The sequence below is a fragment of the Patella vulgata genome, chromosome 6, assembly GCF_932274485.2.
Source record: "Patella vulgata chromosome 6, xgPatVulg1.2, whole genome shotgun sequence".
Lineage (NCBI taxonomy): Eukaryota > Metazoa > Mollusca > Gastropoda > Patellidae > Patella > Patella vulgata.
In genome coordinates, this window is record NC_065884.2 from 9,503,048 (window position 1) to 9,525,284 (window position 22,237).

At 35.3% G+C, this 22,237-nt stretch overlaps 1 protein-coding gene across 1 annotated transcript in view; it reads right to left on the minus strand.

Annotated features, from left to right (window-relative positions):
* Positions 1 to 427: 427 nt before the first annotated feature.
* The window catches only part of LOC126825141 (CAP-Gly domain-containing linker protein 1), a 29,129-nt gene continuing 7,319 nt past the window's right edge, over positions 428 to 22,237 (minus strand). The window contains exons 7-12 of the mRNA XM_050554645.2: positions 18,945 to 19,062; positions 16,441 to 16,618; positions 15,430 to 15,488; positions 14,138 to 14,265; positions 11,831 to 11,997; positions 428 to 1,969 (exon numbers count right to left, since the gene is read on the minus strand). Of these exons, the coding sequence (XP_050410602.1) occupies positions 1,401 to 1,969; positions 11,831 to 11,997; positions 14,138 to 14,265; positions 15,430 to 15,488; positions 16,441 to 16,618; positions 18,945 to 19,062 (1,219 nt within the window). The 3' untranslated portion in view covers positions 428 to 1,400. The remainder of the gene's footprint in view (positions 1,970 to 11,830; positions 11,998 to 14,137; positions 14,266 to 15,429; positions 15,489 to 16,440; positions 16,619 to 18,944; positions 19,063 to 22,237) is intronic.

Sequence of the window (22,237 nt, forward strand, 5' to 3'; positions counted from 1 at the left end):
CGTTTCCAAATTATGTGTACAGTTATATTTTAATTAAATGTACAATAAAACGCAATATGTTTTAGTTAAATATATTTTGAATTATACGTTCAATAAGAATATAAATAAATATACAATAATATTATTTTAATAAAGGAACAGCAACCGTCACTAATTCAATGTATACTAATATATATGCAATGTGCCCTAACTTTTATTAATTAATATTTTGAATTAATTGTATAATAATATTTTGATGTACAATAATATTTTGATGAATAATATTTTGATGTACAATAATATTTTGATGTACAATAATATTTTGAATTAAATGTACAATAATATTTGAATTAAATGTACAATTTTAATTAAATGTACAGTGATATTTTAATTAAATGTACAATAATATTTGAATTAAATGTACAGTAATATTTTAATTAAATGTACAATTTTAATTAAATGTACAGTAATATTTTAATTAAATGTACAATAACAATAATAAATTCACGATAACATTAATAACATGGGAAATACTGTAAATGTTTAAATGGCAAATGTATATTGCTTACTTATACACAATCTATATCAATTCATTTTAATAAGTATTAGTTGAATTATTTAAATAATACCCAGTTCCCAGTTAGTCATGATGCACACTGTAATACAATTATGTTAATCAATGTACAAAAATTGCCACGTAAAACAGTCTTGTTCCGGGTGCAGCTTATACACAATCTATAACAATCTATTTTAATAAGTATTAGTAGAATTATCCAAAAGGAACACGTGAATGTGGATCAAATTGGATAAGAATTTAGGCTCCTTGAAGAAATCTACTCTATAGGGTTCATCCGCATATGACACCATTGCTTCCAATCAGATTTGAAAAAAAAATATTACCTTTAGCTGAAAATCGACAGGGTGTTTCACCTCATGACCACGATGCTTCACACCAAGAATCCATCAAAAATTCTAGCTTCTATTGCGTTTACAAACCAAATGTAGACGGACGGGACGGACGAAAGTGGGTTTATAAAAATAATAATCAGGTCCCGTGTTCACTAAGCATTTTCAGACTTAATTTAAGAATTTACTCAACTTTCATTCACTGGTTATAAGAAATATCTTTGATCATTTAGAGACACAAAACTTTGCGCATAGTTTCTTATTGATGTATTTGATACATTAAAACAACAAAAGTTTTATAAATGGCTATATTTTAGTTAAAATACAGCGAACAGTTCTTAACTTAAGTCTGAGAATGCTTTGTGAACTCGGGGGGAGTATTCGTTTTGTGAATCATTGTACAATCGGGGTTAATAAAATACTTTAATGTTAATTTATGTACACATGTTTTAATTAATTCTCAATTAAAAGTACAGTAAGTACAGTTCAGCGTTTCACAAAAGTTGATTCTAAACTTAGGAAACAACGCAGTTGTCGCCCTTCGCAGTCTGGTCAGGTTTTTCACCAGCAACTATGGATGTAGGACGCGGTTTAATCGATGATTTGTCCTTTGAGTTAGAATCAGGTGACTGTGCGTTGGCTGGGAAAGACTTCGGTCGGGGTTTTTTGTTAGACTTCTTCGAATCCTCCTCCTGCCTTCTCAGTCGGGTATCCGGTATTTGTGACTCGGGAAAACCAATAGATTCTGACACGTGTTCTCTAGGTACAACTATCGGGTCATTATTTATCACGGTTTTTTTTCCTGGGTTCATGGCTGTTATCTCTGAAGGCTTGTCTGGTTCAACAGGAACTAATTCATTCGTAAGTTCAATCGCCTTGGATGATGAATGGATTACATCTGCCCCTAAAGCTCTGCTCCAGCCAACTTTCTCGGCCTGAAAAGTTATTTCATCGTTGGGACTCTGGCGCCCTTTGGTCTCTGCTATTCCCCTTATCTCATTAGTCGTATTTGTAAAGAGTTCCGCACCAGTAGCTTCATGCCAGGAATCTTCGTTATCTGATTTACCTTCAACATGGCGGATATCTATAAATAGAACATATATTATCTTTCTTTTTAAGAATTTGGAGACTGGCGTAAAAGGAGTTACCTGCCATCGCCAGACACAGATGTATTTACATATATATGGTGGCTCAGTGAGTAAGACGTTGACTCGCTAACCTGGAGGTCCGGTGTTCAACCCCTGCGTTGCAGAGAAAGCTTATCGAGATTTTCCGGCGTGCTTCCTCCTTGTCACTGGTGCATGATCGGGGGCCTGGCAAAAGACAGTATATTGTCATTCGGATGGGACCCACAACTTAGGTCCCGTAAAAGATCCCTTCGCAGTTGAAATTCGATATAAGAGTAGGCCGTAGCTTCCGCTGTCCGGGTAAAATTTCCCTCATAGCACTGTATAGCCTATGTCCGTCTTCATTTTCCCAGTCGGAGCAGAACAGTAGGAAGCTATACCTCTATCGCGTTCATGTTTTCGGAAAAGGGGGACAACTACAGCAAGGAAGGTCACATAATGAGAAACATAGATGGGGTTCGTCATCTCATGATTCATCTTGTTTCACGCCAAATAATTTGTTAAACACTGCGGTCTCTATAGCGTTCACAAAGCTCACAGAAATCTCGTTGGGTGTATCAAGATGCGTTCTGAACTGTTCGTCAAAAGTTGAGCACAAAACAATATACCGTCTTCCACCTACCGATCTTTTCGCTGAAATGCAATATGGCTAGGAAAGCAAGCTTTTGACACAACTGCAATAGGTTAATTGCAACGTACTTGAATATGTCATGTCGTTTTCCTCTTCTGTATTTTGATGGGAATTTAAACTTGCTCGGATAGCGCGAATTTCAAATGTTGGGGGTTCTTTTACGTGCACGCCAAAAAGTACACGCGGTGATTTCGTTTTTTGGTCCATCCGAAGTGACAAGGAGTCGCCAGGCTGGAAAGCCCCAAGAATCTTTCTCTGTCAACAATGTTCCCACCGTTAATATACGTCATGGATGGTAATGACACATTACCATATACAGACGAGCTACGCAGGTTACGGCAACTGATCAAGTCCTAACCCTGGTATAAGGGTTAATGGCACATGATCATAAGCTACAGGAATGCATAGTGGTTTTTGTCGATGTCCGTGTTCTAATTCCGAGTTATTTGGATTTATTGACAACAAATTCTGGGTTATTCGGGTTTATTAAAAAAAAACTCATCCCGAGTTATTCGGGTTTACTGACACCGTATCCTGAGTTATTCAGATTTATTGCCAACGTATCCAGAGTTATCCAGATTTACTGACAACATATCCTGAGTTATTTGGGTTTACTGACAACGTATCCCGAGTTATTCAGATTTACTGGATTATTCAGGTTTACTAACAACAGATCATGTCCTAGCAGACAGACCAACAAAAAAGACTATTAAAATGAAGATTGATTCAAGTTTGTTTTATAATAAATACATATTATACAATATACAGAATGTCATCACTAAAACTAGTATAAAAACCAACACAATACAGCAATTATTATTATTATTATTATACAATGTTTGATGTGTATTATTACAATGTAAGAATTTAAATAATATACTATCTTGTTACATAGCTATAATTTATAAGTGACAACGTAATTACAATGCTGAAATAAAAATATTATTTGTAGCTATAATTCAACTCTGCTATTGCAATCTCTTGCTCCTATTCTGTTTGTTGTAACAAATGTAACTTTAATGATGCTACGTCTATTATTGTTTCTATGGCCACACCTAAATGGTTATAGCTAAGGTAACAAGATAGCTAACGTATGAACAGATACAATGGAATATTGTAAATATGTTAAATGCTTTACTTAAGGTTTATTAATAATTAGATCTTAAAACATGTAATTTACTAAATGGGTACAACTTTATGATATTGATGAAAGTTTTGAATATGATCTGATAGTGGTGGATAAATACATGCAGTGCTCTGGGTTAGGTTCTTTTGAGTCATATCCCATGCTCTTATTCTTGTATATCTAAATTTTCGAGCTTCTAGATTTATTTTGTCTTAGTAGAAATTAATATATTTTAAATATTTGACATTCACTAACAATATCGTGCGTCTTTATTTTAATCTTCTTGATACTGTAATCCGATTTTTAATATGCCGATAAATTACAATTTTTTCACAAAGTAAAGTGATGCAAGATCTGTCCATTTAGTTCAATGCGTGAGTATAATATATGTTTACTTAAATATCCTTACTTGAGCAATGAACAAATAGCATTCAATCATATTTATCGGAAAACCATTAATCTATAAATTAATCATATATTATGCAATGAAGCGAATTCCATACCACTCGGTAAGCCTCCAAATTCAAACATAATTCCTGTTTATCTGTGATATTTATTCTTTTCCAAATAAACCAATGACTATTAGCTCAGCTTTGTTCAAAGTTATTTACGCATCTAAAATGCAGACAAATAATTTTTTTTTTCAGGGGTTCAGGGGTATATATATAGGTCATTTCGGGACTAACATATGGTTTAATTTTACTTCATTAATTCGCTTACGCGTAGGGATCTTTAGCAGTGGGAGGAAACCGGAGAAAATCCACGAGGTATACCAGAGGAATTTAAAACTGAACTTGGTAAAGAATAGATATCATCATAAAACAAGTCCGAAACCAGCCACTACACACAGAGTAGTATAGACAATATCACAAAAAAATAAATAAATAAATGTTTATATTATTATATTCCTATAAGCCACCAATAATAGCTTCATATATAAGGCAATAATGTTCCTAGCAATTCAAAGGCCTCCCTTCCCACTTTAAATACAACGTATATAAAATTACATATTTATCTTTTACTTAAGCCAGACATCAAGAGACAGATCAATCTAATCAGAATCCCGCATCAATTTCGTGTTATTTATATTGTAATGGTTTTTTTTAAATATCACAATTTCAATATAAATCTGTGTTCATATCATGGGCTTGTACTAATCAAATTGTCTGTACCAGTATATAGGACCGCATATTGTGGTGTATTTTTGGGAAGAGTATATATGGGAATAGTTCTGAGGTGTTTAAGGGTTATAAACAATTGGAATGCCACTGTTTGATATAAACGGACCTGTGATGATAAAGAGTAGGTCAGAATGAAATATAGAGTAAAATAAAGGCACAACAAAAAATTAAACGAAATGAAAATCTAATCTGATTTTTATTACATTGACTGCTGATCAGTAAGTAATTGCTATCTATTGCTACAGTTATAGCGTCAATATTTATTTGAATACGATTGATCATATCTTGATGTCCGAGTGGGCATATTCCAAGTCGAACGTTGGCAAACTTGAGTAGGACATGTCCGGCATATACGGCGAAACGACATCCCTTCACTGTAAACCCAAATGATTCAACCAAGTGCTATGAACCTTGTTTATACAAAACCTAGTGTGAATGTAAATTTAAGTACCATATAAAAAAAGATATTATAAGTTAATAAAAATATCTCTCATTTCTGGAAGCCCCTATATATTACGGAATAACATATTTGATTATCATTTGGTCTGGACGAAAATGATTGAAAACAATAAAAGGACAGTTCTTTCGAAATTAGTAACTTTTTCTCAACACAAAAAGAGCCAGTAGTAGTAGTCTATTTCAAAGAAATAGCTTCTCAATGGGTTTCATGCAGAGCTGGTTCCCAATTGTGTTACTTTGTTTAATCCAAATTAACCGTTAATTCTTCTCTTATAAACCAATTTCATAGGACTTTTACATGGATAACCTATGAATTTAATCTATTTATGGTGTTTGGGGTTCCAGTTTTAAATTGTTTACTTCAAAATGCTGATTATAGTTTAATATGAATCGAGAATATGAATGATCTACACTAATTTATGGCTTTATTTAAAACTAACTGCACACTTCCCCAATTTTTCATCCTATTCATTACAATTTACAGTTATTGCTACAAAATCCCATGTGGCTTATCAATGATCAGGGACTCACAGCCTACTCTTATATCGAATTCTAACTCCCAAGGAATCTTTTGCATACACAGGACCTCGGTTTTTCGTCCCATTCAAACGGTTATACACTGTCCCTTGCCAGGGCCTAGGTCCTGCACCACTGACAAGGAGGAACGACGCCGGAAAATCCTGATGAACTTTCTCGATCAATGCAGGGTTCGAACAAGGTACCTCCAGGTTAGCGAGCCAACGTCTTACGCATTGAGCCACTGTGGCTCCCTTATTTTTTAAGATAGATAAAAATAACTCAATATGCAATGGAATGGGGTTTAATGTCTTGTTAACACAATAATTTGGTCTTTTTGAAACAAACGCACGCTAATGTTTTATCCTTTGGTTACGTGTAAAACACGAGGAAGGAGAATTTTGCCCCGACAGCATCATTTCCGCCTACTCTTGTTCAATTTCCACCCATAAAGGTTCTTTTACGTGCAGACCAACGTATACATGAATAGATTTTTGTTTTTCTTGTTCCTTCTAAACCTCTTGGTACACTTCCCCAGTTAGCCCCATAGGCGCTACCCCAAACAAGTAAAAACAGGACTTGAAACATCCAGACGGTTCTTTTTTGCTCGTAATGGGAGGGAATATATATTACCCGTGACATTATAAGGAAGAGTTGAGTCCCCCGACTGCTCTTATACTGTGGTACCAACTCAATACATACATGTCATGAATGTTCGAAAAATTGGGGGGTGTGAGCCAGACACAAGAGTTGTGGCGGTACTGGTAAATATTTACAATTAAAAAGATATATTACACTAATTTTCCACACTACATATGACATATACACTAATTACAATTAAGCTTATTTGGCCTTTCAATAACAAAACAATTATGCAGACTGATGACTAAAAATATTTGCATAAATTTGCATATCAATGAATATGCAAGAAATTAATGTTATGATAATGAAAATGTATATATATACATGTATACAATATTTAAATAGCACTGTTAAAGATGTAAAGCTTATTTACTTAAAATATTAAATATTATTTTTATGACATCAGTATTCTAAAGAACTATTCTTAATAACATCTGAAGACAACTTTTAAGCAGCAATATAATTTTAACGGACATAAAAAATTTTGCCCAGAAGCAAGGGAAGTTGATGAGGTCTTTTTTGGTATTTGATGTTATTATATGCACTGTAGACTCAGTACCACTTGTGTAAGGGGTCACATTGAATGGTATTGTATGCACTGTAGACTCAGTACCACTGGTGTATAGCGTTCACATTGAATGGTATTGTATGCGTTGTGGGGTAGGTACCATTAAATACTTTTCCCCTTGTGTATAGTTCTTAAATAAAATGCTCATTTTGCTATTCAAATAATTGAAGTCATTAGTTGAATGGCTTTCTAACATTCGATTGTTACAACTGCTGGGTCATTTTGATGCATTTTTTATTTCTAGAATTGGTGAATCTATTAAATGTTTTAAGAATAGTTCTGAAATGTTACTTATTCCACCAAAAAAATAATAAATATATATAATTATATACGAGAGGATGTACAAGTTGAACTTCACTGTTTAGCATATTAAATATATTTACAGGTATTACAGATATACCTTTGTTTTAATATCTACCGTTACTACAATATATCTACATTTACCTACATCTTCCCAACAGGTAAAACAGCCAACAATAGAATACAAGACACAGAGAGAGCGAGAGAGAAATGGGGTTTAACGTCCACTCAACACAAACTAAGTCATTTCGGGACTAACACATGGTTCAATTTTATTTCAATAATTCGCTTGTGCATAGGGATCTTTAGCAGTTGGAGGACATTTGAGGACCCGTAGAAAACCCACGAGGTTGGACAGGCGACTTTATTCCAATTTTAACAATACAGTTAGGATATCAACATTTTTAAAAGTGATTTTTTGGTGGAAGTTTTACGACCTTACAGTTCTGATATTTGGCATAGAGAAGACCCCCGCAATGTGATTAGTGATCCTATGCACAAAAAGCTATTTGGTTCATAAGTGGCACTTACAACCTTTCAGACCGATAATGGCATCAATATGTTTCCTCATTTCTAAACAAATATTACTCAGACCAAACCAATTTATCTTCAGTGTTTAATATATAAATTGCCATTCAAGTAGAACTTAAAAGCTTTTGGGAGAAATCAAGTTAACTTAGTTTATTTCCCCTAACATAAGGTGTTCCTTCAAATTGAAATCAGTGAGGCAGTAGTTATGGGAATGGCTGTTGCTCTGGAACATTTTCCAGGTAAAGTGCACATGCTATTACACTAGTTTGTCATCTTTGGGATACTTTAATACAAAACAGTTGAAGTTTGTGACCTATTATAGCTTTTGACCATATAATCAATCATTCATCAAGCAACTTTAGAAGTCTTTGGATTCTATTTCATTGGCTGTTTCCTGGTTAAATACGCAGAATAAATAACTTGAGCATTTAATTACGGTAAAATACATAAATATAATATCATCTAAGTCTATGTAATATAATATCATCTAATTCTATTATCTGAAGATTTTCTAAATATGTTTACAGTGGTGCAACAAGTTAATTTCTGGTACTGGTACATATTTTACTTACGGAAGAGAGAAATGGGGTTTAACGTCCACTCAACAAACTAGATAATTGTGAGAGAAATGGGGTTTAACATCCACTCAACAAACTAGATAATTGTGAGAGAAATGGGGTTTAACATTCACTCAACAAACTAGATAATTGTGAGAGAAATGGGGTTTAACATCCACTCAACAAACTAGATAATTGAGAGAGAAATGGGGTTTAACATCCACTCAACAAACTAGATAATTGTGAGAGAAATGGGGTTTAACGTCCACTCAACTAGATAATTGAGAGAGAAATGGGGTTTAACATCCACTCAACTAGATAATTGTGAGAGAAATGGGGTTTAACGTCCACTCAACTAGATAATTGAGAGAGAAATGGGGTTTATTGTTTTCCAAACACAAACTAAATACTTGAAATAGAAATGGGGTTTAAAATCTGCTTAACATAAACTAGGTAATTTCTGGACAAATCAATGGGATGTCTTTATTGCAATAATTTGTTAGCAAACAGGGATATTTAGCAGTTTAGTTTATTTTGGTTGTACTAAAATGATGCAAAACAGTAAAATGTGAAAACATCTATATGCATTTCAAGAGAGTCGATTTATGCCCCGAGCAAAAACATTTTTGCACTTATATCTTCTTCATATATCAACAAGCAAGTTACATGCATAAAGACCGTATTGTGTCCCATCCAAATGACAAAGCCCATCCTGGAAGAACAGAAATTATCGGACAAAAAACAGGACAATTTAATAATAGTTTACCTATCACTAAGATTTTTGTTGCACCACTGTATTATTATACAACTAAGACCACAAAAAAAACCCTTAGAATTATTTCTTATCTCTAACTAATTCATAGTAAATTAATTACAATAAAATAAAATGAAATCAAATCACTTTATATTTTCTTTTCTTACTATATATTAAAATTTTATATCCCCTGAGATTAGTGACTAAAGAAACATTAGATTCTATAACTCAATATTGATTTGTTTCCATGGCTTCCAGGAAATATTTTTTTTTTTTTTTTTTTCAGCAATCTTGCATCGTTAAGACAGAAATTGGATCTGTTTCTCATATGGAAACAGTTCCATAATGAATTTTAAAATGTTAGCTGGAAGTTCGTAATTCTTTAAGCACCAATGTTGATATTTTTGATGGTGGTTGAAAGTTGAATGATTCAAGTTGATTTTTCACCCAACACAGCAAACTTTAAAATTTTCTTAAGTCACATATGAAGAAATTGTCATGAAGTTAATCAAAAAAATACCAACACAGATGAAATGACCAATCACAATGCTTGATACATCACAGTCATAGCATCATGCATTTAACAGGAAATGACATAAAACACAGGGAATGATTAGCAACCAATTAAAACAATGGAGGCAGCCATATTGAAATCTTCATCAGAACATTTGATCGTCGTCACATTCTGCCGTTGTGTGACCGAAAACTGAAAGAAAAGAAACAGGCAATGATTGGTTGGTTAAAAGCTTAACGCAAATTTAAACGACAGGCAACATTATCAGTTAATACATAAATTACACTGTAACCCGGGTATCATTTAAACATACATTATGCAAGAGCTAAATCTATCTATTGCAGGTCTTTCTTTAGGCCTGAAATGTTATCTAAATTATTAATTAGACATTAATTAACCTATCGAGACCATAATCAACTCTCGATGGCATCGCTAGCCTCCGATTTTTAGTGGATTGTGAGCCGATTTACTGCATAACTTTCCTTAACGATTTAGCGATTAAATGGATAATCAAGACTATGCTGTTTATCGTACTGACTTTAGTAATGATGATCAAGGCTATGCGGAAATTCAATCGCTTTGTTCTCGGTTCATAGTGGATCAATTTGAATGAAATTTTCAGCAAATTGCCTTTACATTATCTAGTTTTTAACTATTATAGTGAGAACTGCCAACTCATTATCGAATCTCCCATAATGTATCTTTAATCTTGTGTATTTAGCACTAATTTCTTTAACATTCATTCAATATCAAATCCTTGTTTAAAAATTCGTAAAAATCATTTAAAATCACCAAAATTCATCTAATTTGTACTTGTGTCTAGTTTAAAGCTGACCATTCAATTTTGATGATGAGTGTCCAATTTACAGGCGTTTAACTTCTCGATCACGGTTAAAAAATAAACAACACAATTGATTATTGATGTGTAATGATTAATTTTCGAACAGTGGTCAGGAAATTAAATTAATCAGTTAGCTTTAAACTGGACACAAGTACAAATTAGATGATTTGGGGTGACTTTAAATGATTTTTACGAATTTTTAAACAAAGATTTAATATTAAATGAATGTGAAAGAAATTAGTGGCAAATATACAAGATTAAATAATACCTGGGTTACAGTGTTAGGTTACATGAAAATGATTTTTGTTACACAAATAATGAACAACGTTAGAAATGTCATCAATATGTGTCAAAATCTTTCCAAATTCCCAAATCTTTTTAAAAATTTTTTTAGCAGAGTTAGAATAAAACTGATCAAGATGAATATCATTTTGTGACCAACCCTGTAGTATTTTTCTGTGATGATTTCATCTACTATTGATGTAATTTTATATCAATTGATGTTTTGATTTAATAGTGGCATACTGCTTTACAGGGGGACCTTTCATATGCACTATCGATTTGAAATCAATTAGAATTCATAGGATTTGTGCCCTGATCATTTGACTACAACAGCCCCCCTCACCACCCAAGTCTTACCAGAGTAATATGGATAAAGAAAATAAGATTATACTAGTTCTGACTATGGTTATTACAACATCTCAATCATGGATTTGTGCCCTGATCATTTGACTACCACAGCCCCCCCCCCCACCTCTTACGTGAGTAATATGGATAATATCGATAAAGACCAGCAGACTATACGAGTTCCGACTATAGTTATTACTACATCTCAATCATGGGACTAGGTTAAGAATTCAATGGTTTTTTGTTTGTACATTTTCTTATAATTTTAAGACATCAGAAAGATTTTAATTGAAGAAATGACATAAACCAAATCAAAATGCACAAAATGCATCAAATGCACTAATTTTAGTAGTGGATGTAAAAGGTCTCAATAAAAAAAAAAACAACTAAAATATCAAATTAATGGTGGTTTATTATGTTATGATGGACGTGAACAAATAGTTGGTTGTTTAATTTGTCTCATAGATTCTGAAAAGAAAGACGACATCACAAGTTGCCATAGTCCTCCATTCCACATACGAGAGATGTCCATGATATCTGGTGTTGCTAAAAATTGATCGTAAAGACTTACCTTCACAGGTTTCACAGTAAGGTCGTTTAAGATCCCTATCACCATGGTGACGAGATGGTTCGGGACTTTCAGACATGGCCTGCGTCGGACAATCGTCAGTATCGTGTCGATCAAAAACATCACAAATATCACAGAATAATCGAGGTGCAGATTTCTGTCCAGATGGGCTGGAATTGAAATAGATATTATATCGTATACTGATAATAGGGCCTACTGATATTGACAGGCATGGACCATATAGCGGAGTAATGTATAATTAACAAACATGGAATGCAATGACAATATATTGATCATTTTTAGACTAACATAGTAATTTTCATTTATACGGTTACACATGGAATAAGATTGGGACAATTGTGCCTGGATATAGCTCCCTTTCTGCCAACTCCTCTTTGAATTCCAACTGCAAAGGGTTCTTTTATATGCACACAAAATGTGTACAGATGGATCTCAGAAGGATCTGGAAGATTTATAAATAAATCGCAGGAAGCATCTGGAAGGAATTCTATATAAATCCTGCTTTCTTTGAAAGGAGATTAGCCTATAAAATGGTTTGTTTACGCGAGGAGTGCACTGAAGTATAGGAGACATCTAGAGAAATGAATTGAAATGAAATGGGGTTTAACGTCCTACTGTTCTGCTCATAACCTGGGCTAATGAAGACGATCATACGCCATACAGTGTGCTATGAGGGAAATTTTGCCCGGGCAGCGGCGCTACGGGCTACTCTTATATCGAATTCAAACTGACAAGAAATCTTTTCCGTGCACGCCAATGTGTACATGGGACCTCGGTTTTCTGACCCATCCGAACGACTAGACAGCTGTCCTTGTCAGGCTCTCTGTCCCGCATCACTGACAAGGGGAAACCACGCCGGAAAATCGGGATGAACTTTCTCGGCCAATGCAGGGATCGAACACCGGCCTCCAGGCTAGCGAGCCAGCGTCCTACCAGTGTGATCCTCAGACATTTTTAAAGCAGTGGAGAACATATAAATGGTTTAGGGAGAAAGATAAATGGGATTTAACGTCCACTGGACACAAACTAGGTCATTTCGGGACTAACATATGGTTTTAATTTTATTTCAATAATTCGATACGCGTAGGGGTCATTAGCAGTGGGAGGAAACCGGAGGACCCGGAGAAAACCCACGAGGTTGGCAGGCGACCCTACTCCTTGTCACGTACAACCGGGGAATCGAAACCACGCCAGTCGACTCAATGACATGCCTTATGATACAGCACGCACGTGCTAACCATTCGGCCATCCACCCCCCAGAAATGGTTTAGGTCATAAGCTGTCAAACTTTACGCCTTTAGACCCCTGACATGACCTCTCTTGCACACCGGTCAGATATATATGAAATGAAAATGAAATGAAATGGGGTTTAACGTCCCACTGTTTTGCTCCGAACTGGGCTAATGAAGACGGGCATACGCCATACAGTGTGCTATGAGGGAAATTTTGCCCGGACAGCGGCCTACTCTTATATCGAATTCCAACTGTCAAGGGATCTTTTACGTGCACGCCAATGTGTACACGGGACCTCGGTTTTTTGTCTCATCCGAATGACTAGACAGCTGTCCTTGTCAGGCCCTCCGTCCTGCATCCCTGACGAGGGGGAACCACGCCGGAAAATCGGGATGAACTTTCTCGGCCAATGCAGGGATCGAACACCGACCTCCAGGCTAGCGAGCCAGCGTTCTACCAGTGTGATCCTCAGACATTTATAAAGCAGTGGAGAACATATAAATGGTTTAGGGAGAAAGATAAATGGGATTTAACGTCCACTCGACACAAACTAGGTCATTTCGGGACTAACATATGGTTTTAATTTTATTTCAATAATTCGCTTGCGCGTAGGGGTCTTTAGCAGTGGGAGGAAACCGGAGGACCCGGAGAAAACCCACGAGGTTGGACAGGCGACCCTACTCCTTGTCACGTACAACCGGGGAATCGAAACCATGCCAGTCGACTCAATGACAGGCCTTATGATACAGCACACACGTGCTAACCATTCGGCCATCCACCCCCCAGAAATGGTTTAGGTCATTAGCTGTCAAACTTTACGCCTTTAGACCCCTGACATGACCTCTCTTGCACACCGGTCAGATATATATGAAGTTAAGTAGGGGATATTCAAAGCACAGAAAGACGAAACAAATTTTAGATTAATAATTTAATCAGATTGCCATCAAAATGTTGTGTCTTGTCCGTATATTTGTTTTTGTGTAAATTATGTGTGGTGCAGTCCCCCTACACTTACTATTTCAATAAAGTTATATTCTAACAATGTAAATTACTTACGAAGAATCGTCTGGTGCGAGATCTGAGTGACCATTATTATATGATCCAGATTCCATAGCTTCGAGACGAACCTGCAACTCATGTAGTTTACCCTGTTGATTTACTATCAAATTATTCAGGAAACTTATCTACAAAGACGGTTAGAATTAATAAAAAATATCCAAAAATTAATAAAAATATCCAAAAATAAAAATATCCAAAAATTAATAAAAATATCCAAGAATTAATAAAAATATCCAAGAATTAATAAAAATATCCACAGCAGCTAAATCGTCCGGGCAGTCAACAAGAGTTGTCGCATATTTTTACTTTATTCGGTAATCAAACATTTATAATACATTAAAATCTGATTAAGAGTAACAACTCATTAAGTAATTATCAAAAAACCATTAGAATTTGTTTGGTTTTTATAAAGTTCTGCCCCATGCTAACGTTTATTATACAAAACATTTAACATCATGGATTTAGCTTAGCTGTTCAAGTTATCAAAATTCATTGAAAATCAATATACTTGTTCATCCCAAGACCATAAACTGTGTGTATCAATCCAAGTCAATCCAAGATCTTCCAAAGTGATCAAGGGCAATAACTTTGGTTATCGGAAATCACTGAAAATCAATACGATTCTTTGACTTATGACCTCAAACACTGTGTATAAATTTAAAGTTAATCGGATATTAACTTTAGCCTCTAGAGCGTCAACAAGCAATTGTGGACGCCGTATAAAAATGAATCTATATAAAAATATCAACTAACAACCCCCCCCCCCCCCCAAAAAAACTTAACACAGACATTAAAACATGCAACAAAAGAATGGCTGACAACGTCAGTGAAAAGTGACTTCATTTCAAAAGTAGAATAGTAGTTCATTATAATAACCAACATGGCAGTGCTTTTATGCTGCCATCAATTGAACGAAATTTCAGTTTTTGTGAATAAAATCCTAATGTTCATGGTAGTGTATGCGGTGGGCATCTGTCCAAGTAACTAAACCAAGAAAATAGAGAGAGAGAGAGAAATGGGGTTAAAAATCCACTGACAAAAACTAGGTCATTTTTGGACAATCATATGGTTTAATTTTATTTCAATAATTCGCTTGTGTGTAGGGTCTTTAGCAGTGGGAGGAAACCGGGAGGACCCGGAGAAAACCCACGAGGTTGGACAGGCGACCCTACTTCTTGTCACATACAACCGGGGAATCGAAACCACACCAGTTGACTCAATGATATAGCGCGCACATGCTAACCATTTGGCCACCCAACCCCCCACCAAGAAAATAACACAACACTTACTTGTTGTTTAGCTGATTCATTTTCTTCTAATAATTTGACTTTAGCTGGATCAACTTCACCTAAAATCATAAAACCTTCATTTTAAATCCTTATTATAACTGCACCTATTTTTTGTAGTAATCATAAATATTTTATTCAGAATACAAATAAGTCATGTAACATAATAAATGTTTGAAGTTGAAGACTATTAAATGGAATGGAAGTTTATCATCCCAATTTCTCGGACTTCTAGTGACCTATAACCTCAATAATGTCTGACACCCAAAATTCTGAAATGACATCCCTGGACATAACTACCGAAATTCGATAGGAGAGAGAGAGAGAAATAGGGTTCAACGTGCTTTTGACACAAACAGGTCATTTCAGGACTAACATAAGGTTCAATTGTGTTTCAATAATTTGCTTGGGAGGAAACCGGAGGACCCAGAGAAAACCCACGAGATTGGACAGGCGACCCTACTCCTTGTCACATACAACTGGGGAATCAAAACCACGCTAGCTGACTCAATGACAAGACCTTAGGATACAGCGTGCACATTTTAACCATTCGGCCATCCAAACCCCCCAAAATTTGATAGGCCTCTTAGTATAAATTGTTTAGAATCACTAATCATTAAAGGGACAATAACAATCTTGCTGGCTTGACAGATTCAAAAAATAAAAAATAGCCTGATTCTAAGTACTAGATGTGTTAGTGTCCTACCTGTTGTGTAAATTATCCATTAAATCCTATTTTACTTGTCCAGAGGGTTCAATAATATTTTTAAATCCAAGTCACATTTGAAAAGCTTTACATCAGGCTTTTCAAATCATTTAGTTGAATTTTTCCAATTTTTTAAATTAGGTGTGTTAAGATGAAATTTGTATCATCAATTAATTGAAATATTGTAAAATAGTGCAATTTGTTGACCAGAATAAAGATTGCGCCATATTATTCAGTTACAACAAGAGTGGTATTGAGCCTTTAAGAATTTCAAACAGATGAGACGCTAACTTTTACCACTCACTCACCTGAACCATCAACAGATTGTAAGAGAGATGTTTTCTCCTGGGCAGTTTTTAGCTCTGTTTCTAAATTCTGTATCTTTTTCACGTAACCATCTATCTGTTGTTGATGTTGTTGATTTGAGTTCTGTAGAGATTGTTGAATGTCTGATAAAGATGAGTTTTCATTCTGTAAATCACTTATCTGTTAATAAAATATAAATAAATCATTATAAAAAATCGGGAGAACTTCAATTGCTGACTTGGAAACAATGAAATTGGGTTTTCAACATCTTATTTTTCTGCATCAACCAGGCTAATGAAGATGGACATAAAGAGAGAGAGAGAGAGAAATGGGGTTTTACGTCCACTCGACACAGACTAGGTCATTTCGGGACTAACATATGGTTTAACCTTATTTCAATAATCCGCTTGCGCGTAGGGATCTTTTGCAGTGGGAGGAAACCGGAGGACCCGGAGAAAACCCACGAGGTTGGACGGGCGACCCTACTCCTTGTCACGTACAACCAGGGATTAAGAGACTTAAACATACATTGTGCAAGAACTAAATCTGCCTATTGCAGGTCTTTCTTTAGCAGTGGGAGGAAACCGGAGGACCCGGAGCAAACCACGAGGTTGGAGAGGCGACCATACTCCTTGTCACGTACAACTGGAGATTCGAAACCACGCCAGTTGACTCAATGACAGGCCTTATGATACAGCACACACGTGCTTACCATTCGGCCATCCAACCCCCCGAAGATGAACATAAACCGGGCAGTGTGCCATGTCGGAGGAAATTTTGCTATAGCCTACTCTTATTGTAATCCCTAACATGCTACCAATGGTATACATGTGAACTTGTTTTTGTTGTTCCATCTTGATGCTTTTCCTTACCAGGAACTATCTCTGCCAACACCAGGATAAAGAAATGAAATGAAATGAAATTGGGTTTAATGTCCTACTGTTCTGCTCTGAACTGGGCTAATGAAGACGGGCATATTTCATACAGTGTGCTATGAGGAAAATTTTGCCCGGACAGCAGCACTATGGCCTACTCTTATATCGAATTCCAATTGTCAAGGGATCTTTTACGTGCATGCCAATGTGTACACAGGAGATCGTTTTTTCGTCCAATTCGAACGACTAGACAACTGTCCTTGTCAGGCCCTCTGTCCTGCATCAATGACAAGTGGGAACCACACCGGAATATCTAGATGAACTTTCTCGGCCTATGCAGGGATCGAACACCAGACCTCCAGGCTAGCGAGCCAGCGTCTTACCCACCTTTACCCCCCCCCCAACCCAGGACCTACTTATCACTAGGGACCAGGTATTATTCAGATTTCATGAAAAAAGGAAAGAAACTGAGCTTACCATCTATAATCTAATACACATAAAGTGACATATTCAGTTAATAGATTGCCATGCAGAAAGTATTAAATACCATCAAGATTCATCAAATAACGCCCAGTTTGTGCTACCGTTTAGTTTAAAGATACATTATGGGAGATAAGATAAAGAGATGGCAGTTCTCGCTATAATAGTTAAAAACTAGATAGTGTAAAGGTAATTTGCATAGTCTCGGTTATCATTACTAAAATCATTAATATAAACAGCATAGTCTCGATTATCCACTTTTTCTGATTTAATTATCCTTGGCCGTTAGCGGCATATAGGAATCTAATCCAGCCTACATCGAAGGCTAGCCTTGACATCGAGAGTTTATTATGGTCTGGATAAATTAATTAATGTCTAATTGATAATTTAGATAACATTTCAGGCCTAAAGAAAGACTTGTAATAAGCAGATTTTTCTCTTGCATAATGCATGTTTAAGAAACATCATTTAGTTTTGACATCAGTCATCTAGTTTATGACCATTTAGTTTAGTTTTGATATTGGTCATCCAGTTTATGACCATTTAGTTTCATAAACTAGACAACCAATGTCAAACTAAACGGTAGCACAAACTGGGCGGTTTTTGATGAATCTTGATGGTATTTAACACTTTCTGCATGGCAATCTATTAACTGAATATGTGTATTAGATTATAGATGGTAAGCTCAGTTTCTTTCCTTTTTTCATCAAATCTGAATGATATCCGGGACCTACTTATAATTGAAGATGATTATCTACCCTTGATTTAACTTGATTCTAAACCAGTCTTAGTCTCATTGTTTACGTTCTCAACAACATGAGTAAGTTTGCAAGAAATTTAATATGTAAAAAGTGACATGCACACAAAAAGATGTGTTAGTACATCTTTCTGATGGGGAAAGATGTTTTTATGTCAGTCAAAACAAGCAGTGGCAAGTCGTTATGGTATCAAGTGTATTGGTCGATAAAAATGACACAATCATCAAGGGAGGTAATTTGAATATGTGTCTTCCCCATGGATGAACCCAGGGTATAGTGGAGTAGAATGGAATGAGACCACTGAGGATATTGATTCTTCTCTAGTCTTTATCAAGCAATAAACAGTAAATGTATGCCATAGAATTGTGTCCTGTGTAATATATTACAACCTACCTGTTTCTTATAGACATCCAGATCTTTGCCTTGTTGAGTTAACTGTACAGCAGAGTTATCTATCTTAGCCTGTAAAGATGTCTTCTCAGTTTCCACTTTAGACAAATCTTCACTGAATCTATAAATACAACAATTGGCATATTTAATTGTGGAGTATGTCACTTCAGTATATATGAATCATGAAGGATTCCAAAAAGACGTGTTTTACTATAATAGACAAAATGATCAGTATTCAATATTTGTTTGGTTGGTACTATAAAGGTTTCCAAAAGCATGTTTCACTATAATTGACAATATGATCAGGGGCCTGTTTCTCGAAACATTAACTAAGATAAAATCTAAATTTTAGTAAAATGATTGGATAATACTAGATTGATTTTAGCGCTTAGCCAATCAAAATTGAAGTATCTACTAAAATTAGATTTTGTCTTTAGTTAATATTTCGAGAAACAGGACACAGCAGTAAATATTTGCTTGGTTGCTACCATTACTGAGAGGGATGAAATTGATCATCGGAACAAGTTAATTAGCTCTCAATATTAATTGTTTTTCTTTTGGCTAAACAAGGTGTCTAAAATATATTTCCTATTTAGTGTAAATGAGTACATAAAATAGTATGCAAAGGCATAAAATGAGTAAAAGGCACCAATTCTGCTTGGACCAGTTTGTGGTTCGACGTTGTAAGATGTTATGTCACATGTAGACCTATACTGCATGTGACCTTAAAAGGTCAGTCAACATCTACAGAGTTAAAAGGCGTTCACATTATGGCTGTGAAACAGAGAGAGAGAGAGAGAGAGAGAGAGAGAGAGAGATGGGGTTTAACGTCCACTCGACACAAACTAGGTCATTTCGGGACTAACACATGGTTCAATTTTATTTCAATAATTTGCTTGCGCGTAGGGGTCTTTAACAGTAGGAGGAAACCGGAGGACCCGGAGAAAACCCACGAGGTTGGACAGGCGACCTTACTCCTTGTCACGTACAACCGGGGATTCGAAACCATGCCAGTCGACTCAACGACAGACTTTACGATACAGTGCGCGCACGCTAACCATTCAGCCCCCCCCCCCCCCGCTGTGAAACAGATTGTATAATTGCTTCTAAGAACCTTATTGTTAAGTCTTGGGCCCTTATTCATGAAAACTTAAACTAAGATACAATCGAAATTTTAAGAAATACTGCAATTCGATTGGCTGACCAGTAAAATCAATTTACATATATCCAATGAAGTGGCAGTATTTCTTAAAATTTTGGTTGTAACTTAGTTTAAGTTTTCGTGAATAGGGGCCCTGGATTGAAATATACGAGGGTTTCACTCAATCTCATTAAAATACAGATCTATATTTCGTTTCGTTTTCTTATACTTTCGATGGCCTACACTACATGAAGATCTGACAACTTGTACTGGAAGGTAGTGTCAGGGGTTGTACGAGCAGCTTTTGACCCTATGATGTCATACATTGAATAATCAATCAGCACTGACGTTTTTAGTGGTTTACCCAAGAAGTCGCCGAAACAGACTGTTTCATTGGCTAAACCCTCACTTCAACCAAAACGCTGGTAATATAACAACTCTTCCAGATCTTAGTGTAGTAAAAATAAGTAAAACGAAATTTTGAACTATAAAAAACGAAATGAAATAGGATCTGTGTTTTAATCAGATCAGGTTTCACTATGGTAACACAATTTAAATAATGCAAATTTGGTTTAACATCTTACATTTATACACCAACAACAAGCCTAATGAAATCTGGCGTACACCATGCAGTGTGATATAAGAGAAACATTGTCTTAACAGTGGCGCTGAAATCTATTATTTAATTAAAATTCTATGAAATGGGGTTCAGTGCCCACTGATCCGAACCATCAGGCTAATTTTGCCTGGGTGGTGGTGGATGTACATGTACACATGAGTGGCCATTGGTTTATTATCCCATCTGAGCAACTAGATCCCTTTGGGGAAACCAGGTCCTCTAAATCTGTCCTGCATCGATTACAATGGGGAAACTTTTTCAGCCAATACCAGGGTCGAACCTGGGAACTGCTGATTAGTGTCCAACAGCCATATTCACTGAGCAACCATATGGCTCCCAAAACCTAGATGAGCTTATAACCATATGTGTTGGATCGTATAGTAAGCATTACTTTCATATATTGTATCACCAAGCTAGTATATCATAACACCCTTATCAATCACTTATCTCCCCTTATCATTTAAACTTGTGTATATAGCATTAATTTGTTTCTTTTGTTTAATATCAAATCTTTGTTTAAAAATTTGCAAAAATCATTTAAAATCATCAAAAATCATCTAATTTGAACTTGTGTCCAGTTTAAAGCTGACTGATTAATTTTGATAATGAGTGTCCAATTTACAAGTATTTAATTTCCTGACCACTCTTCAAAAATTAATCATTATACATCAATAATCAATTGGGTTGTTTATATTTTAACAGTGATCGAGAAATTAAACACTTGTAAATTGGACACTCATTATCAAAATTGAAAGGTCAATTTCAAACTGGACACAAGTACAAATTAGATGATCTTTGGTGATTTTAAAAGATTTTCATCAATTTTTAAACAAATATTTGATATTGAATGAATGTGTAAGAAATTAGTGCTAGACACACAAGATTAAATAATACCCGGATTACAGTGACATATAGATGCTCCTGTTCTATTTGCAAAAAAAAAAGAGAATTGAATCAAATCCATTTAGCACAAAATTTGCTTACAGAAAAAAGAAAGCAAAGCTTAAAGAACAAATGGACGTATACTTGTACTGTACAACAAAGCATTCCCATATAAGAATCAAAATATATAAATGATATAAAAATCTCAAAATATTTTGAAAAGTTTATTAATGCTCTTGAAGTAGCTAGATCATCTGTTTAGTACCTAAACCTCCAGTGTGATTATAATCAAAGCCAGATTGTGAATATGTAAAAATGTTTGTGAAAGTAGCCAGATCATCTGCTTAGTACCAAAACCTCCAGTGTGTTTATAATCAAAGCCAGGTTGTGAATATGTAAAAATATTCTTGAAAAGTAGGTAGATCACCTGCTTAGTACCTAAACCTCCAGTGTGATTATAATCAAAGCCAGGTTGTGAATATGTAAAAATGTTTGTGAAAGTAGCTAGATCATCTCCTTAGTACCTATTTATAAGCAAAGCCGAGTTGTTAATTAGTAAGAAAAATCATCAGAAGCAATTTAAACCCATTAGTTTTATTAATTAGTTAAATGTAATTCCACCATTAGTCTAGAACATGGTGGCATTATTTTTAG